General features: G+C 38.9%; 1 protein-coding gene across 2 annotated transcripts in view; it reads left to right on the forward strand.

The window, feature by feature from the left end:
• The first annotated feature begins 218 nt into the window (after nt 1-218).
• The window catches only part of nell2a (neural EGFL like 2a), a 101155-nt gene continuing 80102 nt past the window's right edge, over nt 219-21271 (forward strand). The window contains exons 1-8 of one of the 2 annotated variants that reach the window (XM_030136834.1): nt 219-659; nt 909-1037; nt 9074-9224; nt 10800-10973; nt 12794-12890; nt 15190-15262; nt 18031-18113; nt 18504-18632. In XM_030136834.1, the coding sequence (XP_029992694.1) occupies nt 608-659; nt 909-1037; nt 9074-9224; nt 10800-10973; nt 12794-12890; nt 15190-15262; nt 18031-18113; nt 18504-18632 (888 nt within the window). In that variant the 5' untranslated portion in view covers nt 219-607. Of the gene's footprint in view, nt 660-908; nt 1038-4954; nt 5212-9073; nt 9225-10799; nt 10974-12793; nt 12891-15189; nt 15263-18030; nt 18114-18503; nt 18633-21271 lie in introns of those variants that run through there. The other variant, XM_030136835.1, reaches the window with a different exon arrangement.

Genomic DNA, 21271 nt, shown 5'->3' on the forward strand with positions numbered 1-21271 from the left:
TACTTGGCACAAGGCGTGGTTGCAATCCTCATTTTGGCTTCCTTCAGTTTCTCATTTGAAACCACAAGGGGGCTTCATTGTCCCTGTTTCTTCTTCTTCTTCCCTCCCTCCCTCTCTTTCTCTTGCTCCTTGACAGGTTTTCCTCCCCTCCTCTCTCTCTCTCTCTCTCTCTCTCTCTCTCTCTCTCTCTCTCTCTCTCTCTCTCTCCTCCGCTCCACGCCTCCTCCAGTGGCCGCAGCTCTCCTCCTCCTCCTCGCCGCTGTAGGAGCGTTTGTTGAGCTGTGGAGGCTTTGTACATCCTGTTTCCCCACCTGTGCCACGGACGGCGCTGATGGAGCACACCCTGCGATACATGGAATAATTGGTCTTGTATCAGCCTATTTTTTTTTTCTTGTCAACAGGATTTGCTTTTTTTTTTTTTTTTTTTTCTTCCTTTTTTTTTTTTTTTCTTTGGCATTATCTGGCATCTAAAGTTGTGATGATGCCTCCGCTCTGCGTTTGGGATTTGTATTAACCGTCCGTGCGAGGGTGATATCATTCGCATGTGATTGAAGAATACTGGCTCTTGGAAGTGGACAAAACATGGACTAATTTTTATACATTCACCATGGGATTATTACAGCTATTTCTGGTTCTCGGCATATTTTGCGCCTCCCCAGGTAGGACACAGGGTTGTTCACTGATAATCATCCCCTACAATATGTCCTAATATATTAAATCCATATTATTTACATGCTTTCCAAGATAATGGAGCGTCTTTGTAAACATAAGATCCACTCATTACACAGTTTTTCCATATACAGTAACCTCCCATCGCTTCCCCTGACACCAGTGGGGTTTTATAGCATCACAGGTGTCTCCTCCCTGTTAATAATGTTGACTATAATGTTTTTGTGTTTGCAAATTAGTTGTAGGTTTTGGGGTCGACCCTGCCCTGCGCATCAACGTGTTTGATGAACTAACACTTGGACAAAGCTTGGATGGAGTTACTCAAGTCCAGGGTTTCCACAGCGAGTCGAGAGCTTTCCATTTCCAAGGTACAGTATACATCACTCACGTATGTTCGTCCTTTAATGACAAGATAAAATCCAAAATGGGAAGCAGAGGTGTTCTGAGTACTTGTGTTGAAAATGTCAAACACAAACAACAGTGTATGGGTATCAGGATGCAGCACTAATCTTCAGATCAGCATGTCCACTGAGATGTCTGCTGCTGAAATGTGAGATTATCTGATAAAACGCAGCCCATATGCCTTCGATTCTGTCCATACCCCAACTAAGTAAGAGATACTGTTGCTTTTCAGTTTTCCTCTGTTTGGGGGCCTCACACTGCCACCTGCTTCAACAATAGTCTATGTTAGGAGCACATGAAAAAGTGGAGTGAGGAGGGGGAGGTAGAGAGATGGGCGGATCATGCAAAGAATCATAGAAAGACTCAACATAATCAGATTAGGCAGGGACAAAATCCCTCATTCATTGAGAAATACAATGTGAATCTGGAGGGTGAGTGTTCTGCGGATTGATGATCAGTTTCCATACTCCAAATGTGAACGAGTGCAAGGATAAGTCAGATGTTTATGTTGTCAGATTTAGAGTTAATATGTTTATAAAATGGCTCTATAGAAAATGAGATTGTCAAAGCTGCATTCGTGCTTGACTCTTATGAAGACGGTTGTTCCACTGTTACATCTTAGTCATTTGACGTCAGACGCTCATTAATATCCAGATAAGACCATTAACAGTCCCATCACAGGGATGGAGATGTCTATCATAACCCAGCCAAAAGTAGCAACAGAGGAAATTGCTTTTGGCTCCCGGATCGGTTGCAAAACCAAAGTCGTACCAGTGCTCATATCTTCACAGGAAGGATCTCAACACCTCTCACATAATTTACCAAAGTGACAGTGTTGTTTTGGGACAGAGAAACACCACAGTCATTTGTCGGCATTTCTCATCTCCCTCCTCTTTGCCGATATCGTCTAATCTCCCTGCACTGCTGCTGAAACAGCAGCACTTCTGCATGGAGCAGCAACTCCAGCATCTCTGTGAAGGCAGGGCATTTGATGTCCTCTGTGTAGACAACACTCAGAAGTGTTCTTCCCAGGCAGGTAGTGAGAGGGAGGGAGAGCGTCTAGATGGAAGAGAAAAAAATGACAGACAGAATGAGAGAAACAAAGACAGTTACAGAGAGACGCTCCCACAGCCTTTGTCATGAAATGATAAACGCGGCTGTTCAGTGACTGGCACCTCTCTTTCATTACTGGCTCTAATTCTTTGCATTACCTTTACTATGTACATTCATTTACCAGGGCGGAGAGGGCTGTGTGTTATTTATGGCAAAGCTTTCCTCCATCCTTCATTTGGGATGTCTCTGTTAAGTCAGTGATGTTGGATGAGGGGATGCAGGGAGAGGTGTACAAAGCACAATAGACCTGGGCTTCAGCTTATTTATGATCGGAAATAGACAAGGAGAGGCACGTACAGTAGAGATGGAGAAGGGAGAGAGAAAGGAGGCGAGATAGAATGAGGGAGAGAGAGAAAGCAGGAGCAGAACTGTCTGCCAGCTGTTTGATAGACTGTGCTGATTCCACATGTATGGATGCTTGGCTGGCTGGGACCAGCGGACAGGCCCACGGTGACATTCCGACGCTCATTAGATAGCAGGCAGAACATATCCATGGCTGTCCCCTCTGCTGCCTGCCTGCCTGCCCGAAGGGAAGGCTGTTATCTCTGAATGCTGGGTGGAAGCAGGAGGAAGACTAGCTGCTGAGAGAAGAGAAGGAGCAGTGTAATTCACAGCATATGAACAAGTCGATATACGTGCATGTGTGCAGATAAGACGCTGTTTGCTATGTCTTCGCATCCATATTGCATACGTATATTTATATGCAAGACTATGCTTTTTTGTCTCAGAGCAGAGTGGTGGGATTGCTCATTAGCGTCAGTCTGTTCATGCTTTTGAAGGTAGCTGTCAGTGCTACGTTGTAGGGCATTATAGAGGAGCTGGACCTTAGGGACAAACATAATAGAGAAGGAGAAAAGCCCCCAGGATGTGCTCCTCTTATGTCCTGGTGTCAGGTGATATACCAAGCTGTCGTCACGTTATTAACACCCCCACCAGAAGTTTTAATATCTAGACAACAAGATATATGTGTCTGACTCAATATCAAGGGGCCACACACGCAGAAGCATTCCCTCCCCCCAAACACACACACACACACACACACACACACACACACACACACACACACACACACACACACTGTTTCCCTCTCTAGATACAAGCGTATGGACTGAACTCATTCAAAGCACAAACAACACAGTTGCTAGTAGCATCCTCTCAGCTGCAGCACAAGACTCTGTAATTGTATCTGTGTGTGTTCGTGTTTGAATCCCATCTGTCTCAGGAGCATGTTCTTTCTCAGACTGTTTGAACACTGCCAGCAAGGTGTTCCTCTGTATGTTGTGGTGATTATGTTCCAGACTGCAGTGACACTCATGTGTAACAGGATGGAAGAATCTCATTTATTATACAGTGGTGCACTGTGGGTTTTCTTGTGCATGTGTGTGAAGGAGGAAGACAGGAAGAGGTACTGTGGATGAATGTGAATTTGTAATCTTGCATCATTTTGCGCGTTACAGATATACTAGAAGTCAGTGTGTAATTCCAATCTAGGGGCTACACTTGCCAGCTGTTAATAACTACACTGGAGAGCTGCACTATAGTGATGCAATGTGCAGCAGGGCAGCACAGTCATTGAATAGAAAGGCAGAGACTGAAACTTTGATAAAGGCAAGAAGCCATACTAAGGTTGGACAGAAAAATGAAAAAGTATCTGCACAAATCAATAAGGCAATTCACACTGAGAAAAGAATGTTAAGTTCATCAATCTTACCAAACCTCTGTTGTACGCTCTGTTTTTTCTGTTAAGTGCTTTCAGCATCAGTGCTTGCTGTGTTTAATATATTCTGCAACTAGTAGAATAGCAACTAAAGCAGAAAATTCCTACATGTAATGTGATAAAATTTGCAATTCAAGTGGTCTGAGGAAATAAAGATTCTACCCAAGTCTCTGGACTCTGTTTTTAGGATGTAGAAAATCTCCCCTATGACATTAGACCTTGGCTAACTGTAGGTGTTTTCAGACAGGTAGGGGGTTAAATACAGGATTGACTCTCCATGGATCAAAATGGAAGCTTGGAAAAGTGGGTTTGTCAAATTATCTTTTGTTTATATTAAGTCTTTTGATTTGGCCCGAGAGGAGGAATATGCAGAAGGTCTTTTATTATTCTTTCCCCATGATATTGGCTCCTGAAGCTGTAATTATGCCTTTTATCAAAGCCTTACACACACACACACACACACACACACACACACACACACATATATATATATATGTGTGTGTAATATATATATATATATATATATATATATATATATATATATATATATATATATATATATATATATATACACGTATTATATATATATATATTCAAACATTCATTTGGACTTGTGAAATTATGTTATGCTCTTCCCAAAAATATACTGGTTAAAAAATATATGCTTCAAAAATAAAGTATTCAGGTTGTATTTACAACAGATATCTTACAAAAATGACATTTTCACCAAATCTAGGAACAATACATTTGGGGAAGTATGACAAATACCTAGATAAACTTGTCTTACCTGGTTTAACTCACTTGAACAAATCTTGCTTTAATTAGGTCTTGATAATCCAGTCCAAATATATATTTAATCCCTTATCCTCCCACTTATATGTTTAGTGTTTTCTTACTTTGCCTAAATACTACTTCCATATTTCCCAAACTGTTGACTGACATTCCCAGCTCCCTATGGGCAGAATCTGTTTTGCTTCCTGCCTTTTCAGGCGAGCCTGATCCCACGTTCCAGGAGCGCTGGTGACCACGGAGGCAGAGATATTTCTATCCCCCAGGGCAGTTATACAGTTGGGTGGCTGGAAGGCTGTCATTAGCTTTGTGTATGTGTGAATGTCAGACAGGCGGTCACTGAGGAGGCGATTTGAGAATTGGGGAGAAATTGCTGTCCAAAGCAGTCCTGGAGGTGCCCTTGGCTCAGTTTAGTATTTGTTCCAGGAGAGCGGAGACACAGTGGGGGGAGACGGTCTGCCGAATGCAAATTGACTGAGCGCAGTGGAATATTCAGGAGCTGTAACGACCAGCTTTTGGGGGTTGGTGTGTGTGTGTGCCCTTATCTTTGTGTTTGCTCATGTTTCTGCATACCTCGATGGTCATCTCACTCTCTCTGCACTACCTCAGCGTTTGTTTGAGGCTGTAGGTTAGCCAAAGTGTCTCTGATACAGTGTCTGTGTGAAGTTTTGTTTGTCTACATCTGTTTGTGTGTGCGCATCTGTTCACAGATATATGTGTGTGTTGACAGTAATGAAGGGTTTGGAGTTAGCAGCCGGTGGGGAGTTTATCATTACTCTAATCCCTCTGGAGAGATATTCTTTTGCCTAACCCTCCCACACATATCATTGTCCACACTCAGACCGGCAGATAAAATGTGTTTTTTGAAATACGCTGTGTCATTTTTCAAATAGAAAACACTGTGCAATAACAAAATAGTAGGCATTTATTTGGTTTGCATGGTATTTTGTTCCGTCCTGTTCTTACCTTTCTCTGACACCTTTTAACTTCATGCATTCAGTAAATCTCATGGTTTGCTCACTCTTTACTTGTTGAGAGATCTTTTTCTTACAAAACGTTGGTGAAGAGCTGTTGCAAAATGTGGGAGGTGTTATTTTATTCTGGCAGTCCACTGGAGACCAAAGAATTAAAGTTCTCATTATTCACATACAAAAGTGGCTATGATCTTCTTATCTGATATGGGTAGAACTGTTTTTAGTCACAATTCCCTCAGGGAAATTGTTAAATTAGAAGGCAAACATTTCAGGAAGAGAAACAAGCTGTATGTTTCATGGTGTCAGACAGTCCAGAATATGGGATTTTTACTGGAAAAGAGGCTAATGCATCCGCCTCATTCCAGTATGAAAGCAGACTTTCTGTAAATACAGGTAAAAGTGAACAGTGTGTGAGAAGGGGATTGTGGCAAAGCAGGGTATATCTGGACTTTCAAGCTGTGCTGCAGAGCACATGGTCTAAATACTAAATGTGTGAGCAGGCGATTGGTGCAGTGTTGGAAATACACTTTCATGAGAATGTAGTGTCCAGTGTTTGGGTTCAGTGTTGTGTTGAAGTCAGACAAAATAAGACCACGTTAGAAAGTTTGAGAAGAGAAGCAAATCTGAGGGATGGAAATTTTGGTATTACCATTAAATCACACCTAGGAGATAAGATTATGCTGTAGCCCAAAGCTGCGTTTCCTAGGGATGCAATAGAGCCTGAGGCTTTTGGAGATCTCTGGTGAGTTGTTAAAACTCTTCTCAGAAACACAGTTTTCTTACAGTCTGGTTGTCCTCACAGGCTGTAAACATCTAGGAAAGATGACAAGAGCAGTATCACTGAGCTGAAAAATGTGCTGATTGGAATTTTATGCACCATATCATCATTTTCAAGCTATTTTGTGTCAGTATCTCACAGCAGAGTGGTCGTTAGGAGCAGGTGGCTGCCCCATTCAGGCTCCTGCCAATAGATAATCGACCAAAGGCCCCCTCAGCAGGGCCACATTGATTTGGCAGAAGGTAAAGCTCGCCTTCTCATCCCAGCATGGACTCATCTACTTCTCTTATAGGTTTGTTTTCAGGAATACAGAGATGTTTTTAAAGTATGAGATTTAAACTTCTTTTGAATGGCTGTTTAAGTGTATATTAACACAGGCATTTCTACTTCTTTTTGTCCAAGTGAGAAGATCCCTCCATCCTTCATCCTTAAAGTGTAGAGAATAGTGATGAGAGTGGTCCACTCATTGATCAAAGGCTCATGGCTGCCAAGCTGTAGAGCAGCTCAGTGGTAGAGGATTCTCGGTCTCCACCATCCCCCTGCCTCATCAACCTTCTCTCAGTGCGGACCCCGCCCTGACACCTGCTCCCACTGCGCTCATTTTGCTCATGATTGAGATGTCAGGGTAGTCTCTGCTAAACACACACACTGCCTTTGCAATAAGTCATAAGCATTGACAATTCTGTTGTCTTGAGCTGATTTTTGCTTTGATAGTGGAAAACAATTGCGTCACATGGGGTAGCAATTCTCCTTTATTCAATGAAAGAAAAGCCAGTTCCATTTAGACTGTCGTATTTTAGACATTTGGATCAAAACATGAAACAGATTATTATCAGTAATTTTCTAGATTATGTTCAACACTAGTTGCATGGATTTTGTTATTAAATGGGATCAGATTATTGCTAGGCAGAACTACTGTCCTGTAGTCATTGGACCATCTGTCCCACCTTAGCCAATGACACTGGCAATGCAAAATGTATGAACCCACGCCCTGCACATTTCCTCTGGAGACCTATAAATCTAGTGTGCATTTTTGTTTGGACAGGAATGACAAAAATATGTCCCTGATAGCCTTAAAAGCTCGCATCAGGAAAAAGGCTAAAGCTAACCTTTTATGTGCACATTGCACGCTATTCATTTTATCTCCCACCATTGCTCATGTAACCGATGAACACACTATATACACCAGCCTTCATCATGACATTTCTTGCTGTTTCAGATTGCATTGTGTTAATTGGCTACTCCCACCAGCTGGAAGTAATGTTAATACACTGAGGAAAACCTCCACGCTAGCTTCCTGGAGCGCTTAAGTGTGCCAGGGCATCTTACATGCATCCCATAGCTGGAAGTGAACTCTTTGATGTGATTGCTTCTGAGAAACGTCATCATTTATTGATGCTTCCATTAAAGTAGCATAGACGTCTGTGTAGAATTGGAGAGGAGGAACGGGGCACACTGGTGGGAACAGGAGCTTGCAAGCTAACTACACAGAAAATGCCCTACCATCTACACCAGCACCATTACCCTTTCTTTTACTTCTTTTCACAATCCTCAGCTTCATAAGTCTAAACCTTTGTTGAGCCAACAATCTAGCATGGTCCATTAATTAAACTGAATAATAGCTGATGCACACTGCCATGGATTTGATGTATTTGGTTACATTAAGCTATGATGTAGTACAGACAGTAAATGGACAACTGAAGTTTTGTGTTGTATGTCCTGGTGACACATTAAAAGAAGCTTCAATTTAATGCATCAGTTTGACAAACATCATCATTATTTTATGAAGTTTTGAGGCCATTGTTGTCATTGTTAATAAAAAAAAAAGTCAAACCAAACAGTAACCAAAGTAGTGGCCTATTGCATCTGTCTGTTTACAATCTAAAGTCCCACACCTAATACAATTGTGTGACTTTTATTTGTTTTATCTTCTGGTTGTGTTTAAATGCTATTCATCCTATCATTGTGTATCTGTTTTATTAGATTTAGTGTACATATATTTATTCTTATTTTTACAAGTTTTAGAATATCTTGTATTTTTATGTACAACTTTGTACAGCACTTTGCATTGTTTTAAATGTGCTGTATAAATAAGCTTAACCTTGACCTAATGGCTTACAATCTAAAATAGGAGGCAGACAACAGATGTATTTTAACAGCTTCAGCTTTTCGTTGAAATGGCTATTGTATGCTTTTCTTAACATTACATTTACTATAAGTTAATGTATTTAGTAGGTCTGCCGCTCATCTTTCATTTATGACATTAAACTCTGGAGAGTCCATGTGAATTCATAAAACATTTAAAGTATGGCTTGTGCAATCCCAACAGAACATCTGAATGTATATTTAAATGTCAGTATTTAATTTTATCACTCTATAATTGTCAAGTTAAAGGTTTTGAAATTGAAGAAGTAAATAAGAATTGTGATTCTGCACAAAGTGCTTGTAAATTTGCATAAATAGATTAAAAAAAAAAAAATGTTGTTGCATTGATGATTCCATGACAATTCGCTGCTCCGACTCATGTCCATATATATATTTTACTAATAACGTAAATGCATAGGTAGAGTTTATGAGGAATCTTGCATAGATAACATTATTAATGTCATTAATCTTATTTTTGTTTTCTAGGGTCCTCCAGGGAAGTGAAGGCTCCTACTGAAGTCTCAGCACAAATGGTCCAGAAGCTGAGAGGAAAGAATGAATTCACTGTGCTGGTGACGCTCAAACAGGATCACCTCAACTCTGGAGTCATTCTCTCCATTCACCATTCTGAGCAAAGGTAGGATCACTTTATGCCTCTCATCATAATATGTCTAAATTGTGTTCAAGTATTTCTATTTTAAGCTATAAATGAATATTTATGTGTAGATCTACAGTATAGAAAGTAGGTGGAACTTTGTATTTTTACTAATTTATAATGTAAATCATATATGAATGTTTGAATCAAAGCTTTTGAAAATAATGTCACTAAATAAATGTAGAAATAGAGCAAATAAAGAATATATATTTCTTCAGTCATATATGGCATATAATTTTACCAAAAAACAGTATTTTTAATCAAGTGTTGTCTTCAGTTTATGTTGCCAGAAAAAAATCAACCACAACAATGAAAAAAAAATCACAGTTAATTTCTTTGGCCCATATCGCACAGCTCTAGTAGAACTTAATATGAGGTGTATATGTTGGCATTGAGAGACAAAGCCTATAATAATATCAATAAGAGTACAGCACAGTAATATCACTAAACTGTGCAAATGATAATTAAAACCGTTTTCTAAATTTAGAGACCATTTTTTCTGTTTTGTGTCGTCACTGCCATCTGTAATGTTTTCAATGAAATCTGTATTTGTATTTAATGAGCATTTAGATGTTTTACACACCAGTCTAGTAAGCAAAGCAAATCACTCTGTATGCCAACATATTTTTCACAGTCCATCAGTGATCCAAACATTGAGTCTGCAATCGTGGATCGAAAACTGATGAGACTCTAGCTGCAGTTAGCATGCTAATGTTTTCCATTAGTTTGTGGTAGCTGAGCCATTGGATGATCAGAACAGCAATCTGAATTTCCCATAATGCGTTGATTGAACAGTTTGTACATTAAAGTGAGTCCTGACAAGAGAGTTCACAGGGATGTTAATGACTTTTTCCACCACTGATTAGCTTTCCCGGCCATTCATATGCAACAAAACATCACTGCATGGTTTTATTTGAAAGCATGGAAAGGAATAATTCAGCGTCAGAAGTGATCGCTGCTGCATTTATTGGAGAGGGGATGAATGTGCATGCATGGCTGGGGAAGTGTAAATCTATTAGATGTGGTTGCCAGATAAATCAATTCCATCGCTACACTTGCACGAGCGTCTATTTTTCTTTCGAATAATGTTTCAAGCAAATGACTAGTTTAAGTAAGTCTGGCTTTTAAAGTCAAAGGTTAAGAGTGTGTATCGGCACCTCTTTCCATTAGTGTCACTATGCTGGGTGAATCTCAGTGGTGTGGAGAAGAGGATTCCACTAGAATACTAATACTCCAGAGTCAAACCCTGACATGTGGGTCATTGTTGTGTGTTGCTGATGTTGCACTTAACAGCCATATAGTGCCATTATGCTTGACTACTGATGTGATTAAGTTCTGAAGAGTGTTGCTAATGTGGGATGAGATGCGAGTGCACAGCTTGGAAATGAATGACATGTTTATCTTTATCGAGGCTAAGACAGTCAGGTGAAACATGCAGGTTTTGTACAAACAGAGATTGGAAATTAACAACACTGTGATCCAAGATGATATTCTGTACAATACACAGAATGCAAATTTGTGTGACTAGAAATGGGTTGCTGGTGTTATGTTCTGCAGGTACCTGGAGCTGGAGAGCAGTGGCCAGCGCAGTGAGGTGCGTCTTCACTATCGTACCAAAGGCCAGCAGCCTCATACCGAGGTGTTCCCTTATAGCCTGGCTGATGACCAGTGGCACAAAGTTTCTATTGCTGTCAGTGCCTCTCATGTCATACTACATGTCGACTGCAACAGGTAAGAACCACAGAACAGACACCAATGGATGCATTTATGTCCAGTTCTTTAACTTGTATTTTCAATTTGTGCTTCAAAAACCATAGGGTAAACAGTGAAAATGAAAAATAAACTTGAAATGTTACTAGACAGTTTTATATTGGAACAGGTGAAAAAGTTAGCATATCGATAAAAGGGGTATGGAAACAAATTTAGCAATTAACTGCATGTGCGGACCAATGAGAAGAGCTCAATGTTCACTGAACTACAACCAGAAACAAACAGAAATGCCTTATTAGATGCTAAATGTCAGTGAAGTAACATTATGTGTGATGAATTATATAAAGAAATTGTTAAACAAAGGCTTTGGAAGAGAGAAAGGCTATATGATCCAGACCTGCAGTTCAGTTCAACAGCTGTCAACCAGTCTCAGGTTGACAGAATCATCCTTCAAACAACACCTCAATCTGCAGCTCAAGTTTGAAACTGTGATGATAAAAGAAGTCTTAATACTCAGATAGAAATAGTGGGTGGAAATGTGCATACATGTTTATTTTTTGTAGACTTTCAGAATGTTTTGTGGAAATTTCCAATACATTTGAAAAGAAACCTATCTAATGATGCACTATGTAGACAAAAGTATTGGGACATGTTGGATTCAGGTGTGTCATTGCCAATAGGGCTGGGCTACAAAGCAATAATGACAAAAGTTCATAATATAATTTTATATTGCAATAATTATCTTTGCATAAAAATTTTGTCTGGAAGATTCATTTTATTCACACAGTCATCTAAAATGCTAGCCAAATGCCTCAGAGATTCTTTTTATTTATTAAAATACATCTTAATTTGACATTTATTATGATAAATATTGACAACAGAGGACATTACCTTTTTTGTCATGATAATATTTCAGATCAGTTGGAATAGAAGTCCTAGATGTGTTCCAATATTTTTTTCCCATTTAGTGTATATATATATTACACACGTTGGAAGTATTTGTATGGAGTAGGACACCTGTTTCATCTGTAAAACTAAAAAATAGAGAATTTTGACTATTGTCCCCAAAACACCTGTAGATGATCCACATTAGATACTTAATTCTAGTTACTGTCTTAAATTCAATGTGTCCCTTGAGGTGAGGTACTGGAGTCACTCTGAGGGGATATAAAATTGTCTCATTATGTTCCTCCTTTTAATGATTATTTTTTGCTGTTGCATGGCATATCTTTTCAAGTGCAAATGTCATCTATAAGTTTCAACAGAAAACATTTGCCTCTATATTAAATAAGAACATACTGATTAATTATTGTTGTGGAGCAGCCCCTTAGTAAATATATATACAGTTGTGGAATGTGAACATATGCTGTGCACAGAAAGGTTAGAATCATGCAAGACTATGAAGTATTAAATATTGGCAACAGAACAGCAGGTACTAGGTTCAGTTTCTGTTAGAGGAGCTTCCTGCCTCACTGAACACAATGCGCTGTCTGGGTTAGCAGGAAACTGCTGAGGGATCAAGTCCTTCTCATTTTCTTTTAGGATTTGGCACCTGTGAGGTGAGGCTAAGATAGTACAGGGAAGGAAGGTTCAGCATGAACCTTTGTGTACATTACATGCATGTGAAGATCCTCCCTGCCAGGTTAAAAGAAGCAGATGGTGACACCGTGTTGGAGAAAGCATTTGGCAGCAGGACAAGGCACAGAGTGCAGTAGAGAACGGGTATTATAGAAGGTTTAAAGAGGAAATGAAAATTATAATTACATACCTAAACAGGTATTTTGCAATTTTATGTTTTTGACACATTATTATTATCATCGTTTATTTCCTTTATTTTGCAGGATCTATGAGAGAGTTGTGGAAGCTCCATATATGGACATACCTGAGGATGCCTCATTCTGGCTTGGTCAAAGAAACGCTGCCCATGGCTTCTTCAAGGTTAGGAGTGATGTATAAACTCCTTTTTAATGACTGTCCTGCTCAGTCTGTAATTTTCAAAGTGATGAATAATTTTCAGGAAAGAACAAGTAATACATCTCAGTCTCTTCCTGTTTTTCTCTGCCACATTTAATCTTGGTTTACACTGTCTCGTTTCCTCTTTGTTTAGTTTTATTTATTACAGCACTGGATTTAATTGCATGCATTTCTCAAGGCTTACTGTTTTAATTTGAGGCTTGCTCTGCCTACCATAGGAATTGACATTTTTTTGTCACTGTTTGTTCCCTTTTTCCTTAGTTTGCAGCTAAGCCCAGTGCAATTATCTCAGCAAAGCCCACAATGCTGATTTTGGAGAAAATCATTAAATAGCCTCCGGACTATGCTCATTAAGCTTAGTCTATAGTATTGTTTATCAGTCAGACAGACTTATATCTTAGACAAGACCACACTCCAAAATTTCCCACCTGGAGAGTCATGTTGAGGGCATAATGTCAGCTTACAACAGCTTTAATTATACAGTCAGTCTATAGGGGAATGCCTGCGTGTTTGATGGTGTGGTAATCACTGTGCATGTGTGAACCTTCATACGCGTACGTGTCCATCAATACATGACATGTTTGGTACTGACTCTTGAATTTCCTCCGTGTTAATTGGTAGATGAAAGAAGCCTTGGAGGTCAGCCACTAATCTTGTCACACGGCAGCATCTCTCCTTGCCTCTCTCTGAAGTCTTGATTAGTTGCTAGGAAGTCACATCGCCTTTAAAAACATGCTCCATTAGTGCACATGCACCCACAATCAGGAATAGTGAGTATCTGTTGTGGCTGTCAGCTGTTGACAAGAAAATCACAAACAGTAATAGTAGAGATTTGTAGAGAATGACAGTATCTGGACCTCGGCTTCACAATTCAATTAATATCGTCTTTTCCATCACCGACCTTGTAAAATGGTCGCATCTGTTGTAACTTCGAGATTATCTACATGGAAATTGAGATTTATCAGTGAAATGACATTTGCAGATGATTTGTATGCTAATGTGACAAATTTGTTCACATCCTATCCTAAAAAGCTGGAAGGAATTTCCTGTTAATTCAAGTAATCTCAAATACAAGACAGTCAGAGATGTTGACACATGCAAATTATGCTTCACTTCATAGTTATTCTGGAAATATTTTTAGCTTGATGGAATGGACTGTCTTGTAGTTGTTTGCATTTTGTTGAAACTGAGTATAACTGAATCTGAAGTAAACTGAACTCCAGTTTTACCACTCTGATTTTCGGTACAGATGGGGCCACCGATGATGTCCCACTCGCTGCAGTAAACACAGTGTCGCTGACACAGAGTGAATGAATTATTAGGAAGGATGTAAAATGTCTTTCTTTCACTTGCCAGAAGGTGCAAACCAAAGTCTGGAGATGATGTTAAAACAAGCCGAGGCAGTAATAATCACAGCCCAGATAAAGTACACAAGCATGATGGGGAAATTTATATGATGGCTGCAAATAAAGGCAGAGTTTTGATGCTTTCATTACAAGTTTGATAGACACAACTCCTATCTGCTTCCATTTCAGCACATTGCCATGAAAAATCAGCAAATCATTTCCACAGGATTTTAAATTTATGGCCGGTAAATTGAAGTGGCAAGACAATTTAAAAAACAATTTATCCTAAGTTGCACCACTCCACTTCTGTAAGGGAAATAAATGCACTCAAGGAATGAAATGGTCCAGGTTACCATGGCAACGGGGTATCCATGTGTATATGTGTGTGTGTGTGTGTGTGTGTGTGTGTGTATGTGTTTTGACTTCGGCCACAGGATGAAATGCGATCAATTGGGACTTATGGGGAAAATTGAAACTGTATCTCTTATTTATGCTCATCAGATGGTAATGCAGGCAAAAAATAGAGATTCCATCAACTAACAAAACTCCCACATCACATGAGATGATCCATCTCAGCGACAACATAGGAGATGTATTATCTCATAACTAACTTGTCTGCCTCTCACTCCCCAGATTGGTAAATGAATTTCCTCTCACTCCCAGATTTACAGCTATTGTCTTGTGTTCAGTTTTATAATTGCAGTAGTTACTGTGGTTTGTTGTTGTTTTGGTTTTATACCAGGGCTCTGTGTTCTTTCATGTGGAAAATGTACTATGAGCACACTTAAACACCACCACCCCTTGGAGTCTTTAACCACTTATAACACATTAACATGCTCCATCTCCTTTTTATTGCCTGATTACTGTCTTGAAGCTTTTATTATGCTTGTTTAAAAACTTTGTATGTGAATATGCAGGGAGTGATGCAGGACGTGGAGATTCTGGTGATGCCACAGGGTTACATCTCACAGTGTCCAGATCTGAACAGAAGTGAGTGCTGTCTCTTACCTCTGAATACAAAACAGAAGCATTTAACCCATAAAGACCCAAACATCCATCACCGACCAAAAGCATCTAATCTAAACGGTTTATTACCTGTTGATCCATTAATCCCATCAATACATGTAAATAACGGGTGTAAAATGCAGTTTGTCATCTTTTCATGCTCATCAGATATGACCCATTTGGATGTTTAGAGGCTCTGTAGTGAATGTGGAAACACTGTCATCCTCTAAAACATTGATTCACCAGTAAAACCAATGGAGTTGGATAAATGACAGCTGATGGAGACATTTATTTTATGTTCAGTTAATGATATATGTGACTGAAAAAGTCACTTTTTCCTGCCGTTTTCGCTGTTTTTGAAATAATAACTGTCAACTTAAATCTGAGCTTTTATGAACATCTACAGGATCAGTGAATTAAATATAGGAAAATACCGGATTTATACTGATAAAATACAAAATATAGAGGATATTATTATAAACAAATGGTGATAAATCACTTAAGAAAGGTTAGATATAGAGAAAATGTCATTTGGGAACTGACATAAAAATAGCGCTGGGTCTTTATGGGTTAATTAAATGGTTAATTTAAAATTACTTACAGCTCCTATTTTGGTACATGCAAGATTGCACTGATTTTTTTTTTAAACTTAAATCCATGAAATACTCTCTTCTTACATTTGAGCAACCTCAATTAAACTTTGGGTGATAGTATTTTTTTGTAAACAGTCAGTCAGCAGAACAGATGAGTCTCGCTGTCTGTCCTCCTCTCTCTGGACAGCGTTTTTTGCTCTGATTATGGCTAAGCAGATGTTCTTGAATCAATAAAATAAAATAGTCTTTTTGCTGCAAGTCTGTCTTTGGAGAAAAGTACAGACATTTATTGTCAGCTACATTTATCGATGTGTTCCTTTGGATTTCAGGACAATACATTTTTGTTGTTAATACTCTGTTTTCTTTGCCTGTTTCTGGCTGCCAGAGGGGATAGGTGGTAATTTCCATGCCTCTGGTGTATGTAACCCAGCTTCTGCTGAATTATTTGTATTTTTTTGGATGGATAAGACTTAAACCCCTCATGCTGACTAATGCTATTTCATAAAGAAAACACAGAAAATACCAAAAATAGAAATATTTGTAAATGTATTTAAGTACAGTGTTTGAATATAGTCTCTAGTGCAAGTAACATCTGAAATGGACTTATTATCAGGACTCCTGATCACACTTGCACAACAGTAGAGGTGACACTGTGTCTGCAAACATGAGACAAGCCAGGCTCCTCTGGCCTTTTTAGGTTGTCACCAGGAACCAATAGTCTATTTCAGCTCAAAAACTACAGCCAAATTAACCCTTTATAGGGCACTCATAGAAAGACCCTGAATTTCAAAATTTCAACTTTAGTGCATTATTGGAGGACATACCAAGTATGTATTAGTTTTGTGAAATTTTTTTATCGTTATGTAGAAAATCAATGTCAGTGAAGTTACCATATTTGGTTCCTTACCCGCAAGTGGCAAAAAAATAAGTATATAAAAATAAAAAAATCCAAGAAGTATATGTAGAAAATGTAAGAAAAACACATGTGATGTGAAAGGAACATGTATTTTAGAACATTAGAAATCACTTTTAGAACATTAGACCAACATAAGTGCTGATCCAGACAGCTGTCAACATCCACATTCTCCCTTTGAACATCATTCCTTACATTAGTACCATTACTTCATGGTACCTAACAAAGCAGGTACACTCACTGTTCATGCAGAGGTGGACCTTACAGACCCTGTAGACCACATTGGACCTGAGATTGTTGACTCACTGTCCTCACTATAACTGTTGCTGTCACTGTCTTGTAGTGTATTTGGAAAATACCAAAAATAGTCTCTGGCTCAATAAAGGGTTAAAGAAAAGAGTTAAAGTTTTCAGAGTAGCACATCCTCATATTTTACAGGACTTTCCTTTGACTACAGGAGCTACTGTCTATATGAAAACACCCTCTATGCATCCTCATGAAAGTGCAAGGCTTTAATGTCAAAATATTGCACTAGTTGGTGAAGTAAATAAAAAATGGATTCATTTATTCATGTAAATACAGTTGTTAAAGTCTGTTTTTAAATTAATGCTGTAAATGTTACTTTAACGGCTGCAACAAATAGTAGAGTTGACAGTCAATTTATTTGTTAGTAAACTCAGAAATAGAATTTAATGTCTGATTTTTCTCACAAATTGATTGCAGTTGCTGTTGTTCATACTTATATTTTTGTATGTGTTGTTTCAAGCACACAGATTTTTTCGTTGCCAAGAAAAACATACTCTTATACCATGGTTTAAAATTATTTCCACACAGATTATATGTACCCACAGATCCAAAAGTTGCTGGAGGATGCTGCAGTTTACAGTAGATCAGTCATTTTTTTTGGCAGAAAAGACACCTCGTAACATGGTTCATAAACAGAATGTGAAATAAGAAATTGGGAGAGAATGCTGATTATGTGCCCATTAGAGCAGTGGAGCTAAGACAGAACTTTAAGTGGCTGAATTAAAGGATTATTATTGCATATACTCAACTATTTGATGGGAATCTTGTATTATTTGATCTCAATTCAACATTCCTAATTTTAATTTTTCTAAGATTTAAAAATGAAACGCAATATGACTAGATACTATTATGCATTTTATTTTTCTAACCATTTTTGCCTGTTATTTGTAACAGTATAAAAGTATTATCACATTCGGTTTACATTCTATCTCTTATTTCAGCATGCCCAACCTGCAATGATTTCCATGGGCTTGTGCAGAAAATCATGGAGCTGCAAGACATCCTCGCTAAAACATCCAGCAAGGTAATGTATATATAATGTTCCTTAATTTGACATTTAGTTCTCAATTTGCACGTTATCTTAAATAAAATCAGCAATTTCCATTTAAAGTGACCAGTTACTGCAGTAAATTGTGCTGTGGCGTAAAATGTCGACTTGTAAATGTGCCTTTGTCATTGAAATTCATTATATCGCAGTCAGGGATGCATTAACGTTGGATGCTGATATTGTTCAAGTCTTTTATGCTCTGTGTGTTGAAAAGATGTTAATGGTGTCTAATGACTTACTTTTGTGATGCTATTGGTTTGCTTCTGAAGCTGTGCTTTCTACATGTGAATATAGACATGCTGAGGCAGACTCTCATCTTCTCTCTCCTTCTTGCCTTTGTACTTTTGGGGGGGATGGCGTGAGCAGCTGTCCAGGGCGGAGGAGAAGATGAATGGGCTCGATGGCTGCTATTGTGAGAGAACCTGCAGCGTCAAGGGGGTCGTCTACAGGGAAGACGAGGGCTGGACAGATGGCTGCAGGAACTGCACATGCACGGTGGGGCTTGAAAAACGGGTGTTCTGCTGCATGCGTGTCTATATTTGTGTACACTCGAGTGTGTATGTGAGTCTACACATGTTTGAGTAATAAAGTGCAAGAGAGGGCATTCAATTTTAATTAAGTCTATGTCTGTGTGTGTGGGGTGGGAACATACCGAATTGGGAATTATTTGCTTGTCATACTGTATGTGTTTGTGTGGTTGTACATAGAGTGTTTATAGACGTGGGAGATAAAATAGATATATGTGTGTGTCTGTGTGTAGGCTTGTGTCTGTGCGCGAATGTTAGATTGATGTTACAGAGGGGAAGGGAGAACATGCATTTTTCATCATGTCTGCAACACTGTGCATGTGTGAGCAGCACATTTGCAGCAAGAGTTTTTTTTTTTTTTTTTTTTTTTTAATGTGTGTGCACTCACATGGGGCTGTGTGTGTGTGTGTGTGTGTGTGTTTGTGTGTCTACATTTGCACACTCTTCATTGTTCCCATTGTAGGTCGTGGCTTTTGTTTTGTTTCCCTGTTCATCAAGTGTGTGTGAGGGTGGGGGTATGCGTGGGTGCGTGTCAGGGAGGGGTAGAGGTGCAGGGTGCAAGGCCCTGCTGTCGACACTATCATTATTTTTTGTTGTTTTGCAACAGAGGAGGGTTGCCCCATTTACCCCCAGAAAATATACTGTATTGAAAACCCCCGCCATCAACAACAGTGCTTAGTGCTTGATTGTCTCAAAGGTCTACTTTCCACTTCATGAGTGTGAATAATTGCCAAAAAGAAAATTAGAAGCGATTGGAGATCTGGTCTTGTACCACATTAGCAAACAGATTTCACCCCTGTCAGTCTTCCCAGATCTGGAACAAAAAAATACTCATTCATGCTACCAAATCCTTCCAACCAGCCAATGACATTCTTCCGCGCTTCACTAACCAACATGCAAAAAATAGGAAATCACATATCTCTCAGTGCACCGCACCTAATTGCTCTTGACAGATGATAATTATCATCTGGGATTTGTTCTGCCCACTCATCCAATGAAATCACTTCATTCAACGGGAACGGTGTGTTGCCATTCCTGGGCTGCAATTAAAGAATTAGATGGGATATGTTCCTTACCTTATGTGTGGCAATTAGCTGCGACCTTTAAAATTCAAAGGTCACGCATTAAGATGTTATCAATTATGTGGATCAGGTTGAGAGATGTTGCTGTCACAGAGCTTTCATCTGAGGAAGCAATGTTAATTACGCACAGCCCCACAGAGAAGGAGATAGCATTTCGATGATTGCCTTACAGGTTGTTGTGGAAATCTGGAATCTTTATGAGTAGATTTACAATAAAGGCCACCTGTTATTTCAAAAAGTAAACATACCCTACTATTCTGCTGGTGCCTCATTAAAATAGTATTACAAATGCGGAAAACGTACAGGAAAACACCTTCATTTATTAACAGCTGTGGGAGTAATTATTAGACCACCTGTGTTTTTTTTTGTTTGTTTTTTTGTGAGAATGGATATAAATGCCCTTCAAGATCGATCATTTTGTGTGGAATTCATCAAAGTGGTTTTCATTATTCTATTTATCGAGAGCAGGTATGATTCATGACAGTACATTCCATAAATTATGGATACAAACATGAAATTTTGAGATGGTAAAATGTCCACAAGATGACCAGAAATATTTCTGAATCACCATTTTGATGTTCATCAGCTATGTTTGTAAGAATAAGACAATTCAAAGTGGTTTATAACTAAGAGAAGAGAATGCAAAGCTGTCTCTAGGAGAAACTCCACATTGTAAAACCATTTTAACACCATGTCACAGTAGTCTAATGATTATTTCCAGAGCGTATGTAATCAGTGGATTTCTTGCAGAGGCACCGTAAATTAGCCTCTTTTTTTAAAATAGAGTTTAGTGAACTTTGATGGAATGGATGTGGCGATTAACCTTGGCACACTGTTACCTCTCATTGTAGCTAGCATGCATAATGAGTTGCTTTGCCTGTTGTTGCCAACCACAAGCAGCCTCTGATGGGTTTTGGCAGCCATCAGAAGCACATTTCTAAACAATTGCTAGATAGAAAAGGACAGTAAATACTTCACATTGATGTTAGCTCTTCCAAACTGCAAAATAATCAATGGAAATGCAATGGATTACTAAAACTGTAGCTAGAAGTCCCAATATTTGATCCACTCAATTTAGAATGTGTTCTCATCGTGTTTTCACCTACACGAAAGCTGGTGTTAACTTGGTACAAGGTCATCTCTGACTCACTGTTTCTCTTTGGATATCTCTGTATTTCCAAACGTTTGAGTGTATGTGGCTTGAATGATATTAAATTAATGCTTAATCATATCAAGCGCAAAATCTTCAGTCAGATATTAGAGGGATGAAGTTGGTGTGCAGGCATGTTGGTATCTTGGCAGTTTTGGTACTTAAATTTAAGAAGCACTGATGATCAGACTGCTTTATTTCATATCCATATATTATCCCACAATGTCAGAGTGCATCTGTTGCAGAACCCACAACATTAATGACCATCAGATCCTGAGCTGTGTCTAAATATGCACAAGCTCTCATGGGCTTTGGAGGTACAATGAAACACATCCAGCTGCAACACAAAGCATCAGCACTAATGTTTCAGCAGAT

Source organism: Sphaeramia orbicularis, chromosome 6 (assembly GCF_902148855.1).
Source record: "Sphaeramia orbicularis chromosome 6, fSphaOr1.1, whole genome shotgun sequence".
Lineage (NCBI taxonomy): Eukaryota > Metazoa > Chordata > Actinopteri > Kurtiformes > Apogonidae > Sphaeramia > Sphaeramia orbicularis.